General features: G+C 42.4%; 1 protein-coding gene and 1 long non-coding RNA gene across 7 annotated transcripts in view; one reads left to right on the plus strand and one right to left on the minus strand.

The window, feature by feature from the left end:
- The window catches only part of PAX2 (paired box 2), an 87,501-nt gene that overhangs the window by 56,800 nt on the left and 6,002 nt on the right, over positions 1–24,699 (plus strand). For 3 of the 4 annotated variants that reach the window (XM_053983379.1, XM_053983377.1, XM_053983376.1), the window contains exons 6-10: positions 616–791; positions 2,608–2,734; positions 13,819–14,028; positions 17,672–17,773; positions 23,536–23,622. In XM_053983379.1, coding sequence (XP_053839354.1) covers positions 616–791; positions 2,608–2,734; positions 13,819–14,028; positions 17,672–17,773; positions 23,536–23,622 — 702 coding nt within the window. The remainder of the gene's footprint in view (positions 1–615; positions 792–2,607; positions 2,735–13,818; positions 14,029–17,671; positions 17,774–23,535; positions 23,623–24,699) is intronic. The other variant, XM_053983378.1, reaches the window with a different exon arrangement.
- The window catches only part of LOC128810501 (uncharacterized), a 187,506-nt gene that overhangs the window by 46,734 nt on the left and 116,073 nt on the right, over positions 1–24,699 (minus strand). The window lies entirely within an intron of this gene.

Raw genomic sequence — 24,699 nt, forward strand, 5'->3', positions numbered from 1 at the left:
AAGAGATTTGTCTCTGGTGAACATGGAGTCAGAAACCAGATTTCCCTGTTATCTAAGGGGGATGAAAGGGTATGATCAGATGAAATTATAAGAGTGATAGCTGCTCACAGGACTGGGGAGCTACAACAGAGACTGGCTCCCCTCCAAACTGTAAGAGAGCCTTTTTTCCCATTGCAGGCTCCCTCAGTCCCCTCCAGTACAGCCCATCCTCAGCACTCTTGTTTTGCTGAGAACTGCCTCTCCAGTGGTCTTCTAGCGATGCTAATCGCTGTGCTTTGCTCCCATTTTATGCTCAGCAGTGGAGATTTGGCAATTTTTAACACTGAAAATCAGCGGAACCGAAACTCATCTCTGAGCTAAGCGCCATTCTCCACAGCCTCACTCATCCTGGGCAGAAGAATCCCACAGAATCCACTGGAGCAGCCTGGCCACTCCATCAGAGAGGAAGGGGCTCCTCTTGGACCCCTACAGCCGCCTCTTCCCTCAGGAGTGGCACAGCTACCTGCGTGGAGGCACAGAGCATCCCTCTTTCCTGCTCTATCCTTGTCCTGCATCTGTTACCAGTCCAAGCCAGGGTGGTGCTAACTCCCTGTTTTCTCTGTCTGTGCCCTGCAGATGTATCCGAGGGCTCAGTTCCCAATGGAGATTCCCAGAGCAGCGTGGACAGTTTGCGGAAGCACCTTCGTGGCGACACTTTCACCCAGCAGCAGCTGGAAGCTTTAGATCGAGTTTTTGAGCGTCCTTCTTACCCTGACGTCTTTCAAACATCAGAGCACATCAAATCTGAGCAGGTGAGGGCCTGGCCTGGTAATGGGAACCCACAGGCACTGAGAGGATGATGGCAGGGAGATTCCCTCACCAAGATCCCTCTCCCCCTCTCCATCCCTTGTACTGACACTGACCCGTTATTGCACATACCTTTTACAGCCCTGTCTAGTTCTATCACTGTGCTTATACACAAGCTTTACCTCCTCTGGGAAACTTGCCATATACAGGCACACTGTGCTCTCCCTACGTCCCCATGACCACTTTTCCCTCTGCACACACTCCTGTCTGTACCTTGCCATGAACATGCCTACCCCTCCATCCATGTTCACTGGCAGACAGCACTGCATAGAAACTCTTGCACCCTGAGATCACACTGGTGACCAGTGAGCCACAGGGTTGGGTTTTAATGGATTATTTTCCTTCATGGCCCAAAGCTGAGACTTGACTCCTATCTCCAGCATAGTTTTCCACACTTCTGCAGCTCTGCCCACCTTTTCTTTACTCCCCCGCTCTCCCAGCCTTTTATCCCAAAAGCTGTTTGTCTTAATAAAATGAAAATCAAAAGTCTTTTTAAACCGCCCCAAGCCATAAACCAACAAAGGAAGAGAAGGAGAGGCTGGCTGTGGACTCCCTTCATCCCAGAGTCCCTGGGTTTATTACAATGAATAACCTTTATTTACTTTCATTAGACTATTAAGCACCAGCACAGTCATTTTTCCCCCTGAAACTCTGAGCAGGGCCCATAAAGCAAATCCAAAGCCTAATTGAGTTCATTTTAATTTCTCTCCGATCACAGCGAATTACTCTGGTGATAAATCAGGGGGCAGGCTCACCCCCAGTAGAAGGCCTAATTTGCAGCTAATTACAAAACTGATTTCTACAGGAAGATCAATACAAGAAGGAATTGGAAATGACTAGGCAGTCCTAGCCAAGCAGGGACAGGGGCGGGGAGGGGGCAGCATGCGTGGAACCTGCTGGAGGAGGGGAAGATGTGGGGAGGGGGCTGGGGAAGTGCATGGAAAAAAACGGAGGAGAAAGAGCAGAAAATCAGTTTTAATTTAACGTAATATTAATCAGAGCAACTTTTCCTGCTGTTTTGTAGCCTTCCTGGTTTCTCCAGCTCCCGCGTCTGGTCTGGAGGCTGCCACAATAAAAAGGCAATTACCAGAGCCTTTCGGACAGGACACACTTTCAGATTCAATGGCTCTCCCCCTCCCACCCTTCTGTTAGCCATGTGGCTCCCCCCTTCCCAATTTCATACCCCAATGCACAGAGTGACAGAGGCAGGGGAGGAGGCTTCTTTGTTTTTAAAAAGCTAGGACAGTGGTAACAGTGGAGGGCAGACAGGCGACCCAGGCAGAGACCCTGGCGACAGTGGGCCAACTCTGGCTGCTTCCTACAGCCTGCCTGTCCTAGTCATGCCATTGTAGTCCTACGCCCCAGCTGTCCTTGTCACCAGGGCAAACACCTTCCATCTCCACTCAGCCAAGAGGAGGGGATGTGGATTTCCCCTTTCTTTTCCTGTGGGCTGGCACAGATAGCCATCCCCATCCCCACAGCACTGAATGAGGGCTCAGCCATAGCACAGATAACAGGCCAGATCCCTCACCTCTCTTCCCCTTCACAGCATCAAGCAGGCAGGTGGGATAGTTCATCCTAGAATACCCCCTCCTTGTCCCCCTCAACCCTCTTGTCACTTTATCTTCTCCATTTCCTCCTCCTCCTCCTCTTCCATCTGTGCAAGGGTTTGCATCTCTCCTCTTCCTCCCCCCCATCTGTACACCCTTCCCTTTCTCCCATCGCATCAATAGCGAGCTGTCTTTCTCCTCTCTTCCCCAGGGTAATGAGTACTCCCTCCCAGCTCTGACCCCTGGTCTCGATGAAGTCAAATCAAGTCTATCCACCTCTGCTAACCCAGACCTGGGGACAAATGTGTCAGGACCCCAGACGTACCCTGTGGTGACCGGTAAGCTGCCTGACCAAACAGCAGAACCAAGCTTTTTATTTATTTCTCTCATCACCATTAGCTTCTGCTTTTTCTGCTAATGCAAGATACCCCTCTGTGGCAAAACAAGGAAAGAGACAGAAAGACTTCGGGGAAAATAAGGGTTCAACAGAAGTTTGAAATTCAGTGTTGACAGTTTTGGGTACACTTAGATGCGTTCAGGTGTGACTCAAAGACAGGCAAACCCAGATGTGAATCATGAACTTGTGTGTCCAGATGGGGCTTAAGGTTGGGATGGTGGTGAAGGACAAATATGTCCAAATATGCACTGTGATTTTTTCCTTTGTATCTGAGAACAGCAGGGTCATGGTTTACACAATCTCCACTTGGTTTTCTTTTGGAGAAATAATAGTTTAGGTTTTATTCAGCCCTGTCACTTGGAAGGGGCATTTGCAAATTAAAAACTGAGATCTGCTAAACTGTGACTGCTAAACTCCCTCCTCCTTAGGTCCATGAGTCTCTTAGGAAAGCTGGCAAAAAAATTTGTTCACAGCCTTTCCTCATGTGTGGACACATCAAACTCAGGTGTGTCTGGGAGAGTAAAAACTGTGAGCAAGCATATGAAAACAGACAAATCAGGATGCAGAGAAATAGGAGGCAATCCCAGTAGCAGATGCTTCACTGAAACTTCCTTTTTACTGGTGGCACGTACAGAACCTGAGTGGCACAGGTTGGCCTGGGGCCATGGGTCCCTCCCACACTGTCCTGATACTGGTATAGCTGCCTGTCCTGCATGTGTCTAGAGCCGTAAGGGAGTATTCTGGTGCCACAGCCCTTCTTCTCAAGGCCTTGGTCGCCATCAGTGGCTGCTCACACAGCTACAGAGTTGCATATCTCCTCCTGGGTAGCTGAAGTGGCTGCAAGGCTCAAGTGACTTGCCCCTGTTTGGTATATCCCCCTTTCTCGACAACTTCTGTAGCCCCTCTAGAAACCTCGTGGCAGAAGTTGAGAATCAACTCATGACAAAGAGGTTAAAGTCCTGTTAGCAAGGGAAGAAGCTTCTTGTCCCTTGACCAAAAAGTTGTCCTCTGATGGCACAGAATCAAGAGTATTACAGTATGTACCTCAATTTTTTTCTTGCAGAAGCCCCAGCTAATAACCCCTAAAGTCAGGGCAGCTCATGGCTGAGGCAGGCAGTCATTGCTTGTTCAGGAAACAATGAGCAAAGGCATATTGTTGCACGCAACTTTTGGCTACCAAGAACTTTGGGGCCAGGCAGGATTAGTAAGAGTTAACTCAAACACAGAGAATATCCAGTGTGTCTGCAAAATCACATGGGAGATGAACTATATTATTCAGGAAATGTCTAGAAAGTATGACATCCAAGACCTTTTTCATGGCTTTTACAGCTAACAGGCTTGATTCAGAATCCTTGTAGCCATGCAGTTTCTTACCCAAGCAGAAAAAAATGGCTTAGCTGTGGCAAAAGTGTTCTAACTTTCTTTGTATTTGCAAAACTCATCTGTTGTTCATCTACTGTTTGGCAGATCCACGTCTCTTACAGGAAATATCTTCTTGTCTTTGAGGGGCAAAGCCAGTAGGAGAGCAAGGCAAATCCCCACAGCTAAATGTAAAGGTGATGTGTCTACAATCAGAGTTTAAGATTCAAAGATGCCATGAAAATTCTTTTTAGTCCTTTTGCCTAAGTGAAGATGGTGCATTCTAGCTTGTCAATGTGAGAGGAGGCTTCCTGAAGGCTCACTACACAAGCCTTGGACATGACTCTCACAAGGGCACAGCAGGAGACAGATTTGGTCTCACAGAATAGACTATAGGCTGAGGAATAAAATTTTCTTCATGTCCCTCCCACCCTGTGCTACCCCTACTCTGTTCCCTGCCACATTCCCGGCTCAGCTTGAGAACATCCCCATCTGATCCATCTGGATCCAAGAGTGAGAAAAGTTCATTTCAGACCCAGCTTGACATTCCCAGGTGGCAACTTAGCACTAACATCTCAATCTGTATGCGACATTTCAATCAGTGCAGAGTAACAAAAGCAGAACTATTAGCACTGGGAGCTGTTCACTGGTGGTAATGATGGAGAAACTCAGAAACTGGAAATGAAAAGGGGAAGAAAAAGCCCCTCAACACCCTGAAAGGCATCAGGGGAAGAGGGGCGGAGAATTTTTCCTGTACAGTTAGGCCAGGATCCAATGTTTGGATTAATGGTGCCATTACCCAAGAAAGGACTTCAGATAATGCTCATTCTTAAAATGTTTTTGCTGGCAATTAAATGGTTGCAGGTATTGATCTTCATTGATCTGATGTTCTCAATTTGCATAATCTATTAAAGATGAATGATTCATTATATGTTTGCTATGGGGCTGGGCAATGCTTTCAGGAAGGACCAGAGATGTGAGGAACTCAGTCCTGCCTCCTGATCTACCCCAGCTAGGAAATTAAGGAAGAGGCATGCAGATTTCTTTGGTATCACCCAGGTCCTCCTCCCAGGAAGGGATATTGGAGTAATAGTGAGTATTGAATTGCTAGCTGCCTCACATCCTTGAAATGCCTCACAAAATGCCCAGGGCAGTCTGTGAATTCAGGTGATACCTGACACAAACGTCAAACAAACCTACCCATTCAGGGTACAAATCCTGTGTGGAGTCACTTCACAATGTGAGATTTAGAGCTTCAGTCTACAAGTAAGTCTCCCCAGCTTAGTCTTCCCAGACAGAAAAAAGCATCGCTAGGTCTTTCCAAACCATAGCTGTATGATACCAGACCATACAGTCTTCAGAAACTCTTCCTTTCTGAAGACTTAAGAGAAAGTCTTCTCTCGGGCTCATGACCTAGCTGTCCTCAGCAAGCTCTTTCAGCTCACACCATTCTGAGACTACACCTCTCCAAAAGCCATCAAACCCTCAACAATATGTAGCTACCTAATGTCATGAAATGTAGTGAGATAGTTAAGGAATGGTGTTGCTGAAGTCCCTTTATCTGTCTGGGAGCTTCTTGGAACTGAAGAGCTGGAAATGCTGCAAAACGGGCAGCAACCTCTTCAATGTGCCAGAAGGCCTTCCCCAAAGTCCTGGGCACCTATTCAAAGACACAGCTTAGCACCACAGCTGTGTACAGCCCAGCCTTGTCTAGTACTGCCAATAACAAACCCTCCCTTTCAGACCATTATTCTACTAACACATCTTAGATGGCTCACTTATTACTCAAATCTCTGAAAGCAAGTAAACAAAACTATTTTTTACTATGGAGCAGACAGGTCATCCTTATTTCTCCCTATTAAGTATGTGCAAGGAATGTCCATGAATGAGTTGTCACTTAGTGACTTGCTGGACACAAGGCCAGGAAACCTACCCTGCTGTCCTTCTTATGGAACAGACAATGCAGAAATTTTCAACTGCCTTGTGAAGATTCAGAGAGAGAAAAAAGTTCATGGATTTTACTTTCCTCTAGACCTCCCCTCTCTGGCATACAATCAGGTTTTCTATCAGTTTATTTTTTTTTAATTCATACACGAATGTATGCAAAAAAATTGGAATTACTGACAAAAAAGGATACTTGCTATACCTGAAAGACATAAAATAGTATTCAAACAGAATCTGATTTTCAGGAAAGCTGTGATGCTAATCATGGGGAAATGACTGACTAGATAGTTGGAAAGATTTTCTGAAATGCTAAGCAATCCTTTGAGAACTTTAGCCTCCTGCAAGGTGAAAAGATACTATTTCCTTCGTTTCAGATTAGCAAGGGGAACGAAGAGAATTTTGTTCAGTTCAATAACCTGGTCATTTAAAATGAAGAAACAAACTCAGATGTGAAAAAGCAGGAACATTTGTTTTCCTCAAATTAAGTGAATTAGAGTTGGTATGAAAGGATGAAAGGATGAAATCTATTAGTTTTAAAATAGGGTTCTTAAACCAATCCAAATTCCTCCTTATAGCTATCCTTTCCTCCAGTTAACAAATATTCTTTTAATGCAAAACCTGCTTAGAAAAGCTTGCTTTTTCTGTTCTAATATATTTAGGAAGTCGGGGATCTTATGGTCATTTTATTTAATTAGCATGAATAATTACAAATACTGTTTTTAATTTAATTCTAATTTCCATCCAAATATAACTTGACACAGATAACAAGTAAAAAGTTAATAATCTAATAAAATAATAATATGGACTCATCGTTCACTATTTTGCCATGTAATAATATGTGAAGACAAATTATATTAAACAACATAATTGCTTAAATAAATGTGCACATAATGCAGTTCATCTACTTAGCAAAAGCTGAAATAACTATGTTTAGGGTGAATTTTGTATTTGTCAAAATATTTGTTACCTCCCATAAAATTCAAGTTTGTAGAAAACAGTCTCACAGTGGAAATGTAAAACAAGTTGATCCAGCTTGCTGTTTTAAATCATGACTAAAACTGACCATTACATTCAGTTGTACTTATAATGTTACAGTGAGAGGGGAAGTATTTCCTTCCCCTTTTCCTTGTTTGTACTGATGAAAAATTCCTCCAGTCTACTTTAGCCTCTGATACCAGCAAGCAATGGCCCTGGCCAAGGCTTGACTCATGTGACTTAAAAAAACCTGTTTAGCAAACTGCTGCAGCCACCAGCAGTCAAACAGCCTCTTGGGCACAGCTCTGGGTGCTCCAATGCCCTGAAAATGGAATATGATAATCATTCATGCATCTGCTACAAGGTTGTTACTATCCTGCCTCACTAAAATGAAGATAGTACTTTCTGTGAGCAAACCTCTCATATTTAAGATGAGGAACTGGCAAAAGCAGAAGTCCACCAAGACCTCCAAGTTTAATTGACCGTTTCCCCTCTTTAAGAAGAGATAATATCCTCTTATCTAGTCAAAGTCTTTTTTTGTAAAAGCAAAAGGTGTTAGTATTCGTCTCTGGGACCAAATGGCTGAGAGTGATAGATGGTCAGATGAATGATCCCTGAAACAGACAGGAATGGGGGTGGAGGGGAAGGAATCACATAAACTATTTGTATGTATTCAGTGGAATTTTCACTGATAGTAACTTTATGATGCTGAAGAAAGCAGCTGGTGGGCTTTAAAGGCATATTCAACTGAAGAACACAGAAATTGAGGGGCCTAAAAGAAATAATATCTTTGCTTTCCTTAAATTAGCATTTAAGTGGACAATAGCAGTGAGTGACAATAATGTCATATAATGACAATAGCAGTGAATTGGCATTCCCAGTCCAATTTTCTTGAGCAAGAGGACAGCATTGCAGGCTGCCACACTTTATGCTGCTGGACCAAAGGGGCCTTTTTTTTAGAGAAAATAATTGTATTATATTGTCTTTCCAGCAATTCAAGTTTTGCCTTTTCTTCTGAGGTTAAATGAAGGATTCAATGAGTACAATTTTGATAAAAATTCTTACAATGTAGACATTTGCCCAATGTAGCAAAGACTGTGCTTTATACCTGAGTTAAGCAGACATTAATAACTTTTGGTATACATCAGCTGTACTGGATTTAATCAGGCCCACTTTTTGTACAACCAAAATTGCCCATTGCAGTCTTTCAGAGAAATTGAGAGCTTAGAGTAATCATTGTCCCATCTTTTAAGTTTATGACTGCTGTGGGCTACCAAGGAAGATCTATCCTATCTTGCGATCAGTAAATACCATTATGATGAAACTTGGAGTTACCTATAATGAGGACTGCATGAAAAATTAACAGGTTTTGCATTGCCCAGTATATATTTCAAAAGTATCTTGTTTAAGAGGTAACACTCAAGTCGCAAAACAACAAGGAATAAGCACATGCTACATTTCAAGACAGGCAGAATTTGCCAAATCCAGTGGGCTGGGACTCAAGAAAGGGAACAATATCAACTCCCCTGAACTTCTCTGTTAGTCAAGCGCACAAGTTGCATGCGCATCTTTCTCCCCTCCATCCAGGACTTCAAAGCATATCTTCCTTCTTCAGCTCCATCTTTAAACAAATTTACTGACAGCCACATGAAATAGACTCCAGTAGAGTTCCCAAGTGATTAATCAGTATTCAAGTAGCTTCAAAGAGTAAGCCCAGATCACAGGTCTACTGGAAGCTCCGTACTTTACTCTATATTAAGTGTGTAAAATTTTCTCTTCAAAGAAATATACAGAGGTAGCAGGTCAGTTTACTTGGAAAGCAGCAATTGATCAGATCAGATATAAAATCTAGATTTGTAACATTCAGTTTAATGAAAAAAAATACAGAAGATACATTACAAGATTTGACATGGGATGTGATGTCACAACAGCCTTGACACTTAGGGGAAAGCAGCCCAAGGTTGTTTCTTTAAACATGTACTCAACTATGTTATGGGCTAAGAACATGGATGAACGTGTGCACAAACAGAAAAAAACCCTGAACACACAAGGTTCACTCTCCAGTCAGTAGGAAGACAAATAAGGTATGACCAGAAGCAGGTTAATCTTAGCACACCTGTAAGTTCTTCTAGCAAAGGTCTGTTATGACCAGAGAAGAGAAAAAACACAGGACAGCATTCATTTTATGTACAACTTGCAAAATGCTCTCGCAACAGAAAACCTAGGAAACTAAGAATAGAAAAAGTGGTTCTTCTGATATGACAGTAAGCAAAAGCCAACAATATGCTGTGTGATTCCTGTCTGGTCTTTTGTATGGCTTTTGGAATTAGAGGCAAGATCACCACGAGGGAGAAAGTGATTTAATTCCACTGCCTATAGTGTAAATTCACCAGTCCATGAGTTCTGAAGACCCAGTCCCATTCTGTTTACCACACTGGAACTTTTCTAAGGAATAGAGAACACAAATACAGAAAAAGATGTTTCAGAGGTGGGTGCAAGGATAGAATTCAAAACACCTGAGATTAGATTCAGCTTTGGCACAGGGTTCCTACACTAGCTTGAATATTCTTCTCTGGGCTCTGTTCCTCACAGATAAAAGAGTGATCCCTAAGCAATGCTGTAAGGATATATGTTGTAAAGGGTGGGGCACTGGGGTCATACAAATATTTGATAGAGACCTCAGGAAAAGACAAAGAACAGGAAACATTGTCAAAATGGTAAGCAGGGTTGTGTGGGTGTGTAAAAGCCATCCCTCATGTATGGATGTGCCATCTTGGTATTCTTTGTGTACTATAAAGAAAAGGAGCACTGGATAGCTCATCCTCCAGGAAACTAGTAATGAAAAACAAGCAGCTTATGTAGTCCTGCAACCAACACCCACCCCACTTCCCTTCCCGTCAGCAGGAGAGAGCATGATAAAAGCTGAGATGAGTCTCCATAGGAACCCAAAGCTGTGAATCTTCCTCTCACTCCATCTGGCCAAAATCCCTTCATTCACAGTGGGAATTTAGGCTAGAGATCACCAGTTCTTGCTCTCCGCCAAAATAACAGAGGAGAGGGTTAGAATGGAAGAAAAACAACCCAACCATAACTTAGAAAATAGAGTCAGAAAGAGAGGAGTAGGTGATTCACAAAATATTGTCCTCTGCTATGTTTCCAGCTATATCCCCACCCTGCTGACTTTCAAGTTTCCCCCACCATGACAGTGGGTGATATATTTTTTTTGCCACCTATAAACAAGGATATTGTTGCCTTTTAGAAGAATAAAGGAGACTTAGGCAGGAATAGATTTCTGCTCCTTTGGAAAGGGATTGCAAACTCATTCCACTCCCCTCCCATTTGATTGCAGGTTGGTATTCCAGCCTTAGGAGAAAGATATACCTTGGGATTCGCTGAAGGAGCCTTACTAAGAAACAATCCCAACAAAACATAGATAAGCCAAAATTGCACTGCTCCACAGCTTGCTGGCAGTAGTGGGACTTGGGATAGGCAGGGGCAAGTTCTCCATCACAAATATGAAAGAATTAGAGAATGGAGAAAATCAAAATTGAAAACATAAAAGATGCAGCTGTAAGTTTGAGGTGGTTAAAATGAAAAATGAGACTGTGCCATTCACAGGTGGATAGATAGATCAATCAATTGATTTCGCATACAGTGACATGCTTTGGAGCTATAATTCACTGCTGGGGCAATTATTCCAGCATAGCAGTGGCAGGAGTTATACCAGAGACAGAATTCAGGTGCTTTTAGTCAGTGGAGAGTTGGACAACAAAGGAGTAAAAAATGGTAAATGCCATCCATCAGTAAAGATACATGGGATATAAATTTTGTCTGTGCAGGTGCAGAGTGTAGAGGGAAAGATAGACAGATAAATAGACACATATAAGTCTGAGTTTTGGTTGTGCAATCATTCGCTGTCTGACCTTATCCTAGCCTCCTTTCCACTATTCTTAGAGAGAAGAGTGTTTAGCATTATTGTGTTCAAGTCTCTTTGCCATGTTACTGTTGACTTCTTTATCCCCCCACACACTGAGTAAGTGGTGATGCCTCTGGAAGGTGCGAGGAATTTTTCTTCATAAGCCTTGATGTGTTCAAGAGAGGGCTGGGCTCATCTCCACTGTGAGTCTGACAGGGGTTTTAACAGCCTCACAACATTGGGACAAATAGCTTCTGGTCCCTTAACCCTTCCCAGCTTTGCAAGGCAAGGCCTAGCACTGTTGTTCCCATTGCAAGGGCTTTACACAGTCTTTCAGGCTGAAATCCTCTCTGTGGTGGCTGGGCAGAGCGGAAATCCAGGGGCTGGATCAGATTGGCCTAATGCTACAGCAGCTTAAGCGGTCTGTTTTACCAGAGATTATGGTTTCACTTACACAGAGCGCCTGAAAAATGCTGCGGTTTAGGAAGGATTATAGCTGAAAATTCCATGCTTTAAAAGAGAAATAAAGCAGGGGAGGGACTAGGAAACCCAACGTGCCTGGGGGCTGTGCAAACAGGATTAACCCCTGCCCAAAGCATCTCTTGCTTCTGCCCACCCACGCTTCCATGTCCACCTTATTCTCTGCCCTTTCCTCCTCAGCAGCTCCCCACACCTGCTGTCTCTTGTATAATAAAGAGAGTTGAATTAGGAGTATGGAAAATGCCCAGGACCGAAGTGTCCCCAGTTTATTTACATATCACTGTCAAATTACTTCCTTGAAAAATATCACTTCACTCGCAGCCTGTGAAAGCCCAGGGAACTTCTGGGCCTCTGCCTGCAGATAGGTCCATTCATCCAAATTATCTTGTATCAACATTATTTGGATAAAGGCTTCAAGCACACCCAGAATGCTGGTGGTGACTCTGCCTGTTTGGTCTGAAAGTAAATCTGCGCATTCCTTGCCATTTGATGACATCCCTGCCATCTGAGGATGCAGAAGAAAAATAGCTTTGGGGGGTTCTCAATCTACAGAGACTGGCTCTGGCACATGAAAGCTCACTAGTGGGGCAGTAGGACAGTGTATGGTTGTAAAAGGCAGAAGCTCGATGCTGATGTGCTGCCTACTCTGGGGACTTTATTAACTGTAAAACAAAACCCAGCTACCCCAACTTCCGTTCCCCATATCCTCCACAAAAGGTCCTTGCCAAACAGAGTTTCATAGCAAAAAGGGAAAAGAAATGACAATCCTCACTTAGCATACCAGTGACTTCACTTAGTGAACTAAATGAAGAGGAAGTGTATCCCTCTTGGCCAGGACTGATCCTTCCCAATTAATTGAAACATGAGCACATGTCTTTGCTGCAAAGGAGTCTTGGTGATGAGAGACCTTTGCTGGCCACCCATGCTGGAAGTACTTGGAGTAGAACACAGATGGCAAACTGTCATTTTTGCCAGGTAGCAAATCTTTAGAAAAAAAAAATCTCAGGATAAACAGCATTCACAGAGAGAAATTGCCCAGCCCTTTATTGTCTAGGTGAGCACTACAGCCTCGCAACAAGGTGCCTAAAGTTAATTAAGCAAGTTCTACATTAATGAAGTCATATTTATGACCTAATTATATGTCACATTTCTATTTATCTGTATAAATCAAAACCACCAGAACTAACTTATTTCATAGTTGACAGCCACTGGCAATAGTTGCCATCAACAGCAGAGAGATGGCTTTCATTTATTGGCTTGAATTTGTCTACCTGAGGATGCTAGACAATTTGGATTGGATCTGATCACATCATCCATGCTTTGCTTTCAGGTGTCCAAATACAGGACTCTATTACTGCTGACCCAACAGCAATGGGTGTTCTGGAGTACCCCTGCTTTAGGTCACAGAGTTCTCTGATTCCCAAACATCCTACTTGGCAGCCAAGTTAGGAACAGTGGCAAAGCTCAATCTATTGTGCCTGTGAAAATCTGCACATCAGAAATGGAGGCCCAATGCAAACAACAAGTCCCCCACATTTCCTCTCTTCCATTATGTCTCTCTGTCAAGGTACCTATCTGGCAAAAATACACTCTGGGAACAATCAGAGTCAGTCCTGACTGTTTTTATGGTTAAATCTCCAAAATGTGCCACTGTGAACAAGATCAATTGATTGATTAATCTGTCTATCCACCTATTAATTGCACAGTCACATTTGTATTTTAACCTCAAACTCCAGCTATATAATTTTTGTCAAGCTTTTGTGAAATTTGGGTGGAGAAGCTTTGGCCATTACACCCAGCAACCTTTTTAATAGATGCTTAGAGCAAGGCTACTCTCCTGAGGAAGGTTACCTTGGGTTTGAAGAGAAAAAGTGGTGCAATTCCTTGGGCCAAACTGTGGAAGTGTAGCATCTTCATATGTCCTTGGCCAGCAAGAAAAAGCAGCAGGAAAGGGAGCACAAAAGCTTCAGAGCATTCTTCTTCCCAATCCTATGCTTGTTCCTGTCCTCCCTCTCCTGCATGTTCCCTCCCTCACCTCTCCTCTTCTTGCCTCCCGTTCCTCCCCTCTGCCACTGCACTCCATTCCCCTCATCTCCTGCTGCTCTGCAGAGGCATTCCTGCAGTCTGAGCCTAGCCCCCAGGCACATTTACTGCTGTTGTCTCAGCACTGGCTCCTCTGATCTACTCCTAGCTTTTTATTTTTATTTTTGTTTTAAAATTAATTTCCCTGTAGATTTTAACCACTCCATTTTCATTTACCCATTTTGTTCTTCCTCTCCTCCCTTCCCCACCCTCCTCTTCCTTCCCCTGTTCCCTTTGTCTGTCTGTGTCCATCCCTTACCCTACCACAGAAAACCTCTCCTCTCCCCTCAGTATAAAGCAAGAGCCTCATGGAGCCTCTCTCACCCCTTTCACCCCCACCACGCCGGTCGGCTCTGGGCAGGCTGATCTTCAGCCCTTCCACATGGCCCTTTCAGACGATGCGTCCACGCCTTGCTACAGTGCCTTCCTTCATCATGGTGCCCACTTTGGGCAGTCCAGCAGCCAGCCTCTGATAGCAGGTAACCGGCCTTGGCCACAAACTGAGCGGGGATGCTGTAGGCAAGGGGTTCAGTTTCGTCTGATGGGGAGGCAAGTAAATGCTGCAAGCTCTTTGAGTGCAAGTGGGAACCAGAGCAACCATGTTCCAGGTCTGCATCTGCAGCATATGTTCTCAGCTCCATGAAGAATCAAAAAGTTTTCATGCCTGTCCTTAATTTTTAGAATAAAATGGGAAAAGAAGCTGTAACTACCTAGAAGTGACTGGGTGTCCCAGTCGGATTGGGTTTGGGACTTAGTATAGAAACACGCATACAGCAAAATCCTGTGTTGACTCAGTAGCCACAGTGTCCCCGAGAGCTGCAGGCACAGAATACAGTGTGCTAGCCTAAGGTAGATGACAGCAGTGTGAAGATCCCAGCCAGCTCTAGGCCTGGGTTGTTCAGCAGCTACTAAGTCAGATAGACACAGGCAGTTGGTGAGCACTGCCATAGCAAGCTGTGAGCAGTATTTGAGTCACCTGGTTTGGGAGTGTCAGTGTGTGCTAGTGCCTTCACACAGCAGACCAAGCAGTTGAGAAACCCAGATCATGTCTGAATGTCAAGAGCAGGAAGGACGTGTGAAAAACTGTTTTACAGCCAAAGGAATACAGAGCTGAAGTAGGTGGCCTTTAAGGGAAGAGCAGAAGTGAAGAAATAGGTTGCAGAAGACAGCAGCATTTATGAGCAGCAGGCAGGAGGGAAAGATGAGGAGGAAGGTCAAGCTTCAGGTAGGTACTAAGGGAAACTCCTGAGCAAGGTGACAGAAGCAACATTGCTGCAGAATCTCAGGGGTGACTTGGGTGAAACAGTGGGTATTGTCTTGGGTGACCACTGACCATTTTTCAAAGGATGTCATCTGGGCTATTTCAGAACAGACAAGTCTTAGTTCAGACCACAGTTCCTAATACTCAAGAAACATATCTTACTTCTGCCTCCTTCATGTTCCTGTATTATTTTTCTTTTTTGACTTAATATCCTTCCTTTGTCTTGTCATGTGAGATTTCCATTTCCAAGTAGGAAAACAGCAAGTAACAGCAGGGAAGTCTTGTGTTCATAAAACCATCTTGGTCCTAACTTAAGTACAGCCAGTAAGAGCCTCTGAGTTCTGGGCACTTCCTAAGCCAAGAAGTGGCTCCAACAGAACAGAATTTTGGGGATGCTGTTATGTATTGACCATCTTCTAGCCTAGAAGGCACTGTGCTTCTTGAGAGGCACAAGCCTTAGGACTCTTATAGGGAATTAGACATGGGACAAAGCGTTCAAAAGCGCAAACAATGTCACAGTGATTCAGGTGCTGTTCCTCACTCAGAAGGTTCTTGCAGGAAGAAGAATGGCTGCAGTTGGAAGCATATTATGAGCTAGCTTTGCCATAGCCCTGCAGTACAAGAATTTAATAATCCTGTCTACCTGTTTGTAACAAGAGGAGGTTATGGAAGGAGCCTGTTTGTATGTAACAGCATTTTAAGAGTTTCTCTGTGAGACTCTTACTGATGTTACTGATACAGTACTTGTTCATTATCTTCTTTTTCAAGACTGGGATTCTGACAAATGATCACTTCCCAACAAATTTTCCATGCTCTGTTTTGAATATCAACCTCTGTGTGCTCATGTCTGAATAAAAACACAGGGGCATATGTGCGCACATCAAGTAGCAGAGCGAGTGTATATGTGATCCCACCTGAATGAAAGTGTCAAAATGAATTAATTTTGCCTGCAGCTAGATAATGTTATCTCTAACTTTTCAGTGGCACTGTTTTCTCATTCATCACTTATTGTTATTTCTCAGGTTAGTCAATAAATGAAACTAAAAGAACAAGAATTTTAGGCATAAAAATTTCTTGCCTCAAACCAAAGTGAGAAAAAAATGACTACATCTACTAGGTGTTATTCATACGGTTTAACATACAGCTACAAGTCACTAAAGGAATGATGGTGATAAAAGACTAAAAGAGTGTAGAATATTAATCCCTGATACATTATGTATTCATTTTTATCAGTATTGGGGAGTGGCTGGAAAATGGCCCAGCTGTTGTCAAAGAGGACATAAGCTAGGAACTTCAGCCACTGATAGGGAACCTCTTCCGGAAGAAAGAATGGACTTGCATTTCTGTTTTCTTGAGTAAATCACCTCAGTAATCCTTACTCAAGACCTGCGAAAGCAATGACACTGGTTTAGCCTACCTCATCCCAGAGAAACTTCCTCCCTTCAGGTTAATGTTCCATGCTTATTCGTTTTTGCTTTGCCTTGTAACTGTTAATTATTTCTGATTCCCCAGTCAAGGTTCATGCTTGTTCCAGGGCCTGCTTTTATCAGTTATCATTCTGCTGGTAGCAGAGCTAAACCAACGCTTCTTCTTTCACTGGCATATCCCAGCATGGTTCCAGTGACTCCAGTGGTGTTAATGAGCTATACATAGCCTCTCAGTCCTAAAGGTGAATCAGACTCTTGCCAGGAAAGACAAAATTTAACAAAAGAACAACAAAAAGCACAAACTTCTTGATGAGCTACAGTTCACCTAGGGACTGTGAAAGGTTTTTGATGCCTGAAACAGGCTGACATCTCAGTAGGCAGTGTTGGAGGTTGAGCTGTAAATCTCTCAGCAGCTGTGGGGGAAAGATTATCTTAATTTATTTAGCTTTTTGTTTTGGTTTGTTTTTCTTTGTTTGTTTTGTTTTGCTTTGGCTTGAAACTCCCAGCAGCTTCTGAGATTATTTTAGTTCATTTAAATGCAATAAGCACTAACAGCAAATGCCCTTCTGGCTGGCCCATTTTCAGGCTAACCAGTCCAAATGAGGAAATGCCTCTGGCATCAACCAAGAAACCCCCAGCTGCACTTCCTCTAAGAGAGAAAAAATAAACTACCATCATACACCCAGTCCATACCCCTCTCTACTTCTTTGGTGGTGAAAAAATATCACAACTTAAAGTACTATAAATAAAAACTTGTACCTGTGATAAAAATGAAGTGAGACTCAAACTAATTTGCATGATCCAATTATTACATATAGTATACCAGCACCTGGAAGGAGTCCAACCATTTATCGTTTCACGCTAAGCATTGTGCAAATGCACTAAAAGTGTGGTCTTGCACCAAAGAGTTTGCAGCATAAAAAGAAGCACAGAGAGGTAAAGTGACTTGCCTAAAACCATCAGCAGGTGAATGGCAAAGGTGGGAAGAGAGACAGACACAGAAAACTCTTGGATCACTTCCCAGTGCCTTGCACATTGATCACGCCCTAAAGCAAAATCACCACAGTTTTGGAACTGCATCCACTGCATATAGACAGGACCTCAGCTACTCTGGCAATGAATATGCTGCCATTCTCTGTGCAGATCAGGGCCATTTTGATTTAGTTAAAATAGATTCAAAATCTACAATGAAACAAACCAAATTCTTTTGAACCTCATCAAAGCCACGTTTTAACATCCATCCTTATAGTGTGAAATCAAAAGTGACCCAATCTTCACCCAGAATTTTCAGTGGGTGGACAGAGCTCATGTAAGAGAAGGCTGTGCAGTAGTTGCCTATCAAGTCATGTGACAGTGGGACAAGAGGTGATGCCAAATCAATATTGAAAGATCTTATCTCTATTGATCACCTGTCCTGATTCTCTCCCTTTCCAGGTCGCGATATGGCAAGCACCACCTTGCCTGGCTACCCACCCCATGTTCCCCCAACTGGACAAGGCAGCTACCCAACATCAACTCTTGCAGGAATGGTTCCTGGTAAGTCAGCTGCCAACCCTCAGTAATGGTGCACACATGTCTGAACGTTTACCAGCATTGTGAGAGCTTTCACAGCTGGCTTGGCTATTGCTTTGCTGACATGAAGAGCTATTCTTTTCATAAAGAAACCATCAGGTGCCTATAACCAATGTAGCTAACAACCCTTTTTGTAATGTATCTCTTTCCCCCTAGTAACTGATTCACTGCTGCTATGGGCAGCTAGCTAGCTATAACCTGTGGCAATTAATTGGTAATTAATTAACCCTAGTATTCATTAACTAATGTAATTATTTTCCAATGACCCATGCAGATTATTATGTACTGCTCATGGTTCAAGATACTCACCTATCCACTAACTAAGGGTGACAACCCACCTTCTGTCTAAATCCATGGCCATCAAGCTGAAAATTATCAATGGCAATTTAATACCTGCAGTATTTGAAGACCTACTGTCTATATATAGCCTAAACTTACTAAGAACTCAGGAATTATTAACAGCACTTTACAAGAAACTATTCACTCTTAGCAACCAACTACTTAACCACCTCCTGTTTGTAAAATATTACCTCCAATCTAAGAAATTACCAACCTAATCCTACATCCAAAGACAAACTCCTTCATTGATACCCAATGCTTTGGAGAAATACCTTGTCTCAGCATATGGATTCCCCGACTCTATTGGAAGAAGAGAGAACCATTTACTCTAGGACAACTGCAGAGTTTATTACCTCAGGGTCTATTACCCACTCTCCTCTGATGTCTGTTGTCCCCAGTAGATAAATGAAGAGGCAGGATTTGCTTTTCTCAGACATAGTAGCTCAGAACTCAGAACTCATCTGCCACTGATTTCTGCTTTTCATGGCCCATGGTTGTGAGTCCTGATGATTAAGGGGCAGGTACACAGCCTATTCTACAACCTCTGCTTCTAAAGAGATGAGTCCAGAACTGGAGCAGCAAAAAGTTGAGGACAGAAAGCTCTTAAATTACTATCACATGAGTTGCCAGGGCTTACAAGTGGAAAGCCTAACTTAACCCTCACCTAGGTCTCAGAACAGCCAGCTAAATGAACATTAACATCAGTGAGGACAGTGAAAATATAACTGCCAAAAAATGCTTTCAGGTCAAAGTCTTAACATCTTTAAGTGACAAATCATAGAACGGCCTGAGTTGAAAGGGACCTTAAAGGTCATCTAATTCCAACCACCCTGTTATGGGTGGACTTAGAGACTGTGCAAAGCCCCATCCAGCCCGACCTTGAACACTTTCAGGGATTGGGTATCCACAACCACTCTGGGCAACTTGTTCCAGTGGCAAATTTTAGGGCATGTCCTACACTAAATTTTTCAGGGAGGTGGTTTGGCTCCGGAATCAGATGTGCACTAAGACAATATAAAATCAATTAACACCTCCCACACAAGTCCCCCCAGTACCACTAGGTAAATTCAGTTGACAGTATGGTCAAAACTTAGAGGAGGTCACAGCATATAGAAATTATTCATAATATCAAAATAGCTGGCTCTTTGAGTCGAAATTGTTCAGTGTAATTTAATGTCCTCATGACAAGGATGATACCGACTTCTAAACTGGGACAAAAATTTTAAGACCACTAATATCAGGGGTCACTTATCCAAGAATAAGGTAATTCAGCTCCTTGATCTGGAGGCTGCATATAAGATAGTAGTATCCACAAAAAAAAAAAAAAAAAAAAATCTTCTGGTCAAATGGATATCTTCACATTAAATCTGATGTCAACATTTAATCAGAGGGAGTTTTTCCAGTGGCCTACTTGGGCATCCTGCAGTAGTTACTGCATCTTTCAACAGAGCATCAGGTTCTGGCTGTTTCAGTCATACCCCACTGCTCAGACCCAGCCAGGAAGCCCTTTTCTTCCTGTTTTCTAGTGTGACTGAAGCCAACAAGATGGAGATAAAGAGGCTTCCTGGGAAGAAACAGAAGACTTTGCTTTAATGGGTCATTCTGCAGATCTCTGCAGCCACTACTTTGTGTCAGGGGCCAACAGGGGAAATATGAGGAAGAGCATAAGAGTAGAGCAAGCATGTATTGGTACTTTCTCCAGAGATCTCCCATCCTCCACATTGCAGCTAAGAAACTTTTTAAGCCAGACTTCCTTCTACTTAATATTAAACCCTTGATAGGTTTTCCCTCTACAAATGTAAAAAATGTCTCCTGAACCCATATAAGCCTTTAACATGCACAGAAACCTTTTGCAAGAAGTTTTATAGCTAAACTACATATTTTATGAAAACTATATCCCTTATTTTTTCTGAACCTGCCACCTGCTAGGCTCACTTCATGCCTCATCATTTCTGTATTAGTGGACTAAACCAATAAGATTTAAATACAGATGCCGAGAAATAGTGTTAGTAAAGATTCCCTGAGCACAGATTGCACAGAATATAGCCTCCTGAGATCAATCCTCTGTGCTGACTTGCAGCTTCTAGGAGTCCAGTTTGAACAATCAAATACAATGGTGCCAATGGTTTGTTATGTGCCCTCAGGCCACGAAAGTTCAGGAGCCAGTGCTTTAACTACACTGGAAACAAGAAGTCAGCAAGATGACTTATCAGGAAGTATCTTTAAGAAACGTACTAACATGTAAAGAAACCTATTGTTAATATGTGAGAAAACATGGGAATGAGGCTCTGTCTCCTTTTTACAAAGGTGCAGAGCTAAACACACAACTGTTCAGAAATCAGATTTCTAACCCATTCAAAATTCTGATTCTTTGATATTTGCTTTCATTTTGCATTGGTATGAGGAGTCAGAACCTTGCAGTAGTTCAGTTTGCAAACATCAGGATGAAACATTTCAATAACATCAACATGTTCTAGATGTCAAGACATATTAAAATAATGAAAGAACTGAAAGGAAATTAAATGAAACGAGAAAGGCAAAATGAAACAAAACAAGAAATCTGAAACATAATACTTTGTTTCAATTTGCAATAACTTCAGAACTTTTCTTTCCAAAATTCTATTGAAGCTGACAAGCTTGAGCAAAACATTTCCATTTCAATGAGACAGCATTTTCCAGTGGAAAACTGTTTCTGAGAAGATTGTTTAACCAGTGCTAATCAAAGCTGCTATTTTCTATCCATGACAACCTTTCACTGGATTTCTACTTGCATAGTCTAGAGAAAAGCTTGTCTCCTGTAGCACTACATTCGTGCAACATGGCCAGCAAATGCAAATGCTTCTGAGCATTTATGTGGATGACGTGACAAGACATATATTCCTGCATTTGCCCTTCCTGTAACTTCAGGTCCCAGGCTGCAAACATGGATGAAGGCCAGTGGTCCTGAGCACACACTTGGAAAAGCAGGGGTTAGTCACTCACAGACAGATGAATCAGGTATTGGGCTACACTTAACCTCCATATCTGAGACACATTTCCTACAAAGGTAACAGAATACCTTTGATCCCTGTCTTAATTCTTCCTCTTTCCCAGAAAGGACGTCAAGTTTCTGCAAACTGTTTTAGTGAAGCGAGCATCCACTGAAGGAACTGAAGTTTACACAGAACAATGCAGAGCCTGCAGAGGGCTGGGGACGGCAGCGGCAGGGAGTCGTTAAACAGAATCCAATGTTGATGAGGAAATTACACTTGTTTCATTAGTGATCGGGGAAGGCGATAGCTCAGTTCCTCTTGGTCACAGTTGAGCTCAAAAGCTCATTATCCTGCTGCATGCATGCTTTCACTCCTCGTCAATAAACACTGTTTCCAGTGGCTGCCCTCCCTCCTCCCCACGCTCCTTAGCTGTGGCTCTTTCTCCTGTGCTTAACCCATGCTTTAGCAACACTATAAACAGTGTAGGGTGGCAACTCAGCAGGAAGTGAGAGAAAAGACTTGAAATATCAGAACAATTTCTCTCCATACAGTGAAGTTATGCCATATGAAATACTTCAAAAAGCAGAAATTCTCGTGAGGATAGGTTTTTTTCTCCTTCTTGGGGAAACAAACCCATTCCAGTATATTCCACAGATAAGTCAATTCAGTAGAGAAAAATCTGGACTGTGCATTGCATGGTCATCTTTCCAGGTTTCACCTATTCCTTCCCAGCTAGTTGTTGGATTTTCCATGCAGGATGTTTCTAGCTATGGAATTATGCTGAGTTATTATCATTAAAACAGTAGTTAGCAAGATCTCTCACACAAAATGAGGCTTTATACTGAAACTAAAAGCTACTGTGACTAAAATATCTTTGGATGATGATTTGGTTTAATTCACACTCATTTTTGCACTGACTGCTTTCGTTATCACCCTGAGTACCTCTAAAGACCTTTCTGGAAAGATTCTCCTCAAGTTTAAAACAGTACAAATCCCCTAACTTGAACAGACTTCATTTCCACCATCTGAAATCTGTGGGTTTGGCTTTAACACTCCAGTAAGAGGAGATTTGCAGAGATTATGCCATAATTAATTGACATTCTTTGGTAATTGTATCACAGACATCCATCCCATCTTGCATTACCTTCTTTTCCTGTTCCATAGTATCTAGCAGGAACTGCCAGATGCTTTTCAAACACTTCTGTTTAATTCCACCTCTGCCTTAGGGCAGACCAGAAGCTAATACCTACAGTATTCTTCCTCTGCCTTTTAAGCACATAAGGCCTTTCAGATGGACTTAATTGCCCACAGTCTCTTGATATGACATTAAATTGAGCTTATGATCAGATCATGTTATGATTTTCCATAATAGAAGAATACATATTTAAGTTTGGGGAGATTTGTTTATTTTGAATGCAGCACCATGCCCCTTCAGTTACCAAATACCCTACACAGCCTTCTAAGAAACAGGGAGACTCAGCTCCTTCTGCACAATAAAACTGAATGTTTTAGAAGACTCTGCAGCATTCAGATCTTAGTTCAGAGTCTTACTAGGTCCAACAATTTGGAAGTATTTTGGTTTGGGCCCATTTTCCTAGTGTGAAAAGGGGAGCTGTAGTACAACTTGTCTTTCAGATTCAGCACAGTACCTAAACTGCTAATCATTAGAAAAACATTTTCCAGAGCTAGAATGCAGCAAGTTTTCTCGATAACTCTGTAACTAAGCATAAAAGAGAGGTTAATAATGTATGAATCACTTTTCTGACTAATACCATCTTTCAGAGTAAGAAAGAAAGCGATTCATGTGTTTTCCATTTTGTTTTGTATTTAAGCACAGCCAACTCAGAACGTTTCCAAAAATGAATGATACTCTTCTCCACAAATATGCCATCACACTCAGTATCCTAATAAAAAAAATTTTGCAATACATATTGCCATCAACAGCACTGCTAGTTCCAAAGAGTTTCTTGTGAGCTTGTCCCATCAACCTTCCATGCCTGCTGTCTCGACACTACTGGAGAACCTTCAATGTTATTCGTAAGAAAGCTGATAATTAAGTGCAATAAATCTTGCACATGCAGTCCTACTGCAGCTTGAGAACTGGAAGACAGAAGACAATGAAAAAAAAAGGAAACAAAAAACCCCACTTTTATAATTTATTTGTATTATTGAATTTGAACTGATTTCTTGATTGTGAAGAAGTAAATCTTGTAATGCTTAATGGTATGGGTAAGCAACTTTGCACTGAACAGGCACTGCAGTGACTTGAAGGGAAGAGTTCCAGCTAGACAAGGAAGCTGCATACACCAGTTCTCCTGCTGGCGAATGGATTCAGCATGAACACTGGTCTGATGGAATAGCAGATGTAGATCTTTATTCCTTACTGTATTTCACACCTTCCTTGGTTTCTTCCAGGGAGCGAGTTCTCAGGGAATCCCTACAGCCACCCTCAGTACACGACCTACAACGAGGCCTGGCGGTTCAGCAACCCTGCATTACTAAGTGAGTACCTCTTTCCCACAGCACACCCCCAGCCTCGCGCTCCTTCTGTTTGTCTCTTTTTCTTTTCTTTGTTCTCTTTGGGTTTTTTTTTTTTTTGTTTGTTTGTTTCTGAAGAGGGGTTTCAAGTATTTGGGCAGGTGAGAGGCCTTTTTCCTCACTCTCCAGTCCAGTTAGAAATGGGTATATAGCTCATGCATATTTTGTATCAGTTCTGAAGTGGATTCCTCTTTCATGAGACAGTTCAGAACTCGAGTTCAGCTCTGGCTTCTCCATGGGCTGCATCCACAATTTATTCCAAATTATATCAAAAGTTAAATTTAGGTTCTGCTACTTTTAGGCCACAACCAGCATACTCTTAAGGTCTGGTTAAAAATTCAGATAAGGTTTCACTCCTCTCCCAGGCTAAATCCAGAGTCAGTTCCTGGGAAATCTTTAAATCCCATAGAATTTCTTCCTACTGGACCAGTTGGACTAGTGTCTAGAGTGGGAGACAGGCTGCATCACAAGATTTATAATAGCCAGTAGAGTTCTCTTGCAGGGATATATATCCATCTCCAGTCACTGATATACTCAGAAATAGTCAGGGTTTTTTCAGAGGGGAAAAAAACTCCTATGAGAGACTTTCACTTCTAATAAAATATTTCTTTCCAGGGGAATAGGAAAAGATTTATTATATGTAAAATAAATCAGTTGTGATTATTCCCTATGTATTTACTGAGGTTTAACAACTGGATAATAGATGCACATTTTATTCCAGTGCTGTTAAATTCAGTAAATGTGATCTTAATAATCAATCACTATTTAACACACATTCGATAACCAACTAAAGAGCTTTCATGCCAATTGTGACCCAAATCCCAATTAATAAAACCCTGTAATTTTCATTTCTCCCCTCCTAGTTTTAAAGTGACTCATTACACTTTGTCAGGTACACTCAGAACATCTGGCTTGGACACTTTCTTTGTGGCTACAGATCAGGTGTGGCATATCATGCTGTAATGTTTGCTATGGTTTAGCCCCATGCAGCCAATTGTTCATTCCCTAACCAGGAGGATCAGGGAGAGAATTGGAAGGATA

This window comes from Vidua macroura, chromosome 8 (assembly GCF_024509145.1).
Source record: "Vidua macroura isolate BioBank_ID:100142 chromosome 8, ASM2450914v1, whole genome shotgun sequence".
Classification (NCBI taxonomy): Eukaryota; Metazoa; Chordata; class Aves; order Passeriformes; family Viduidae; genus Vidua; species Vidua macroura.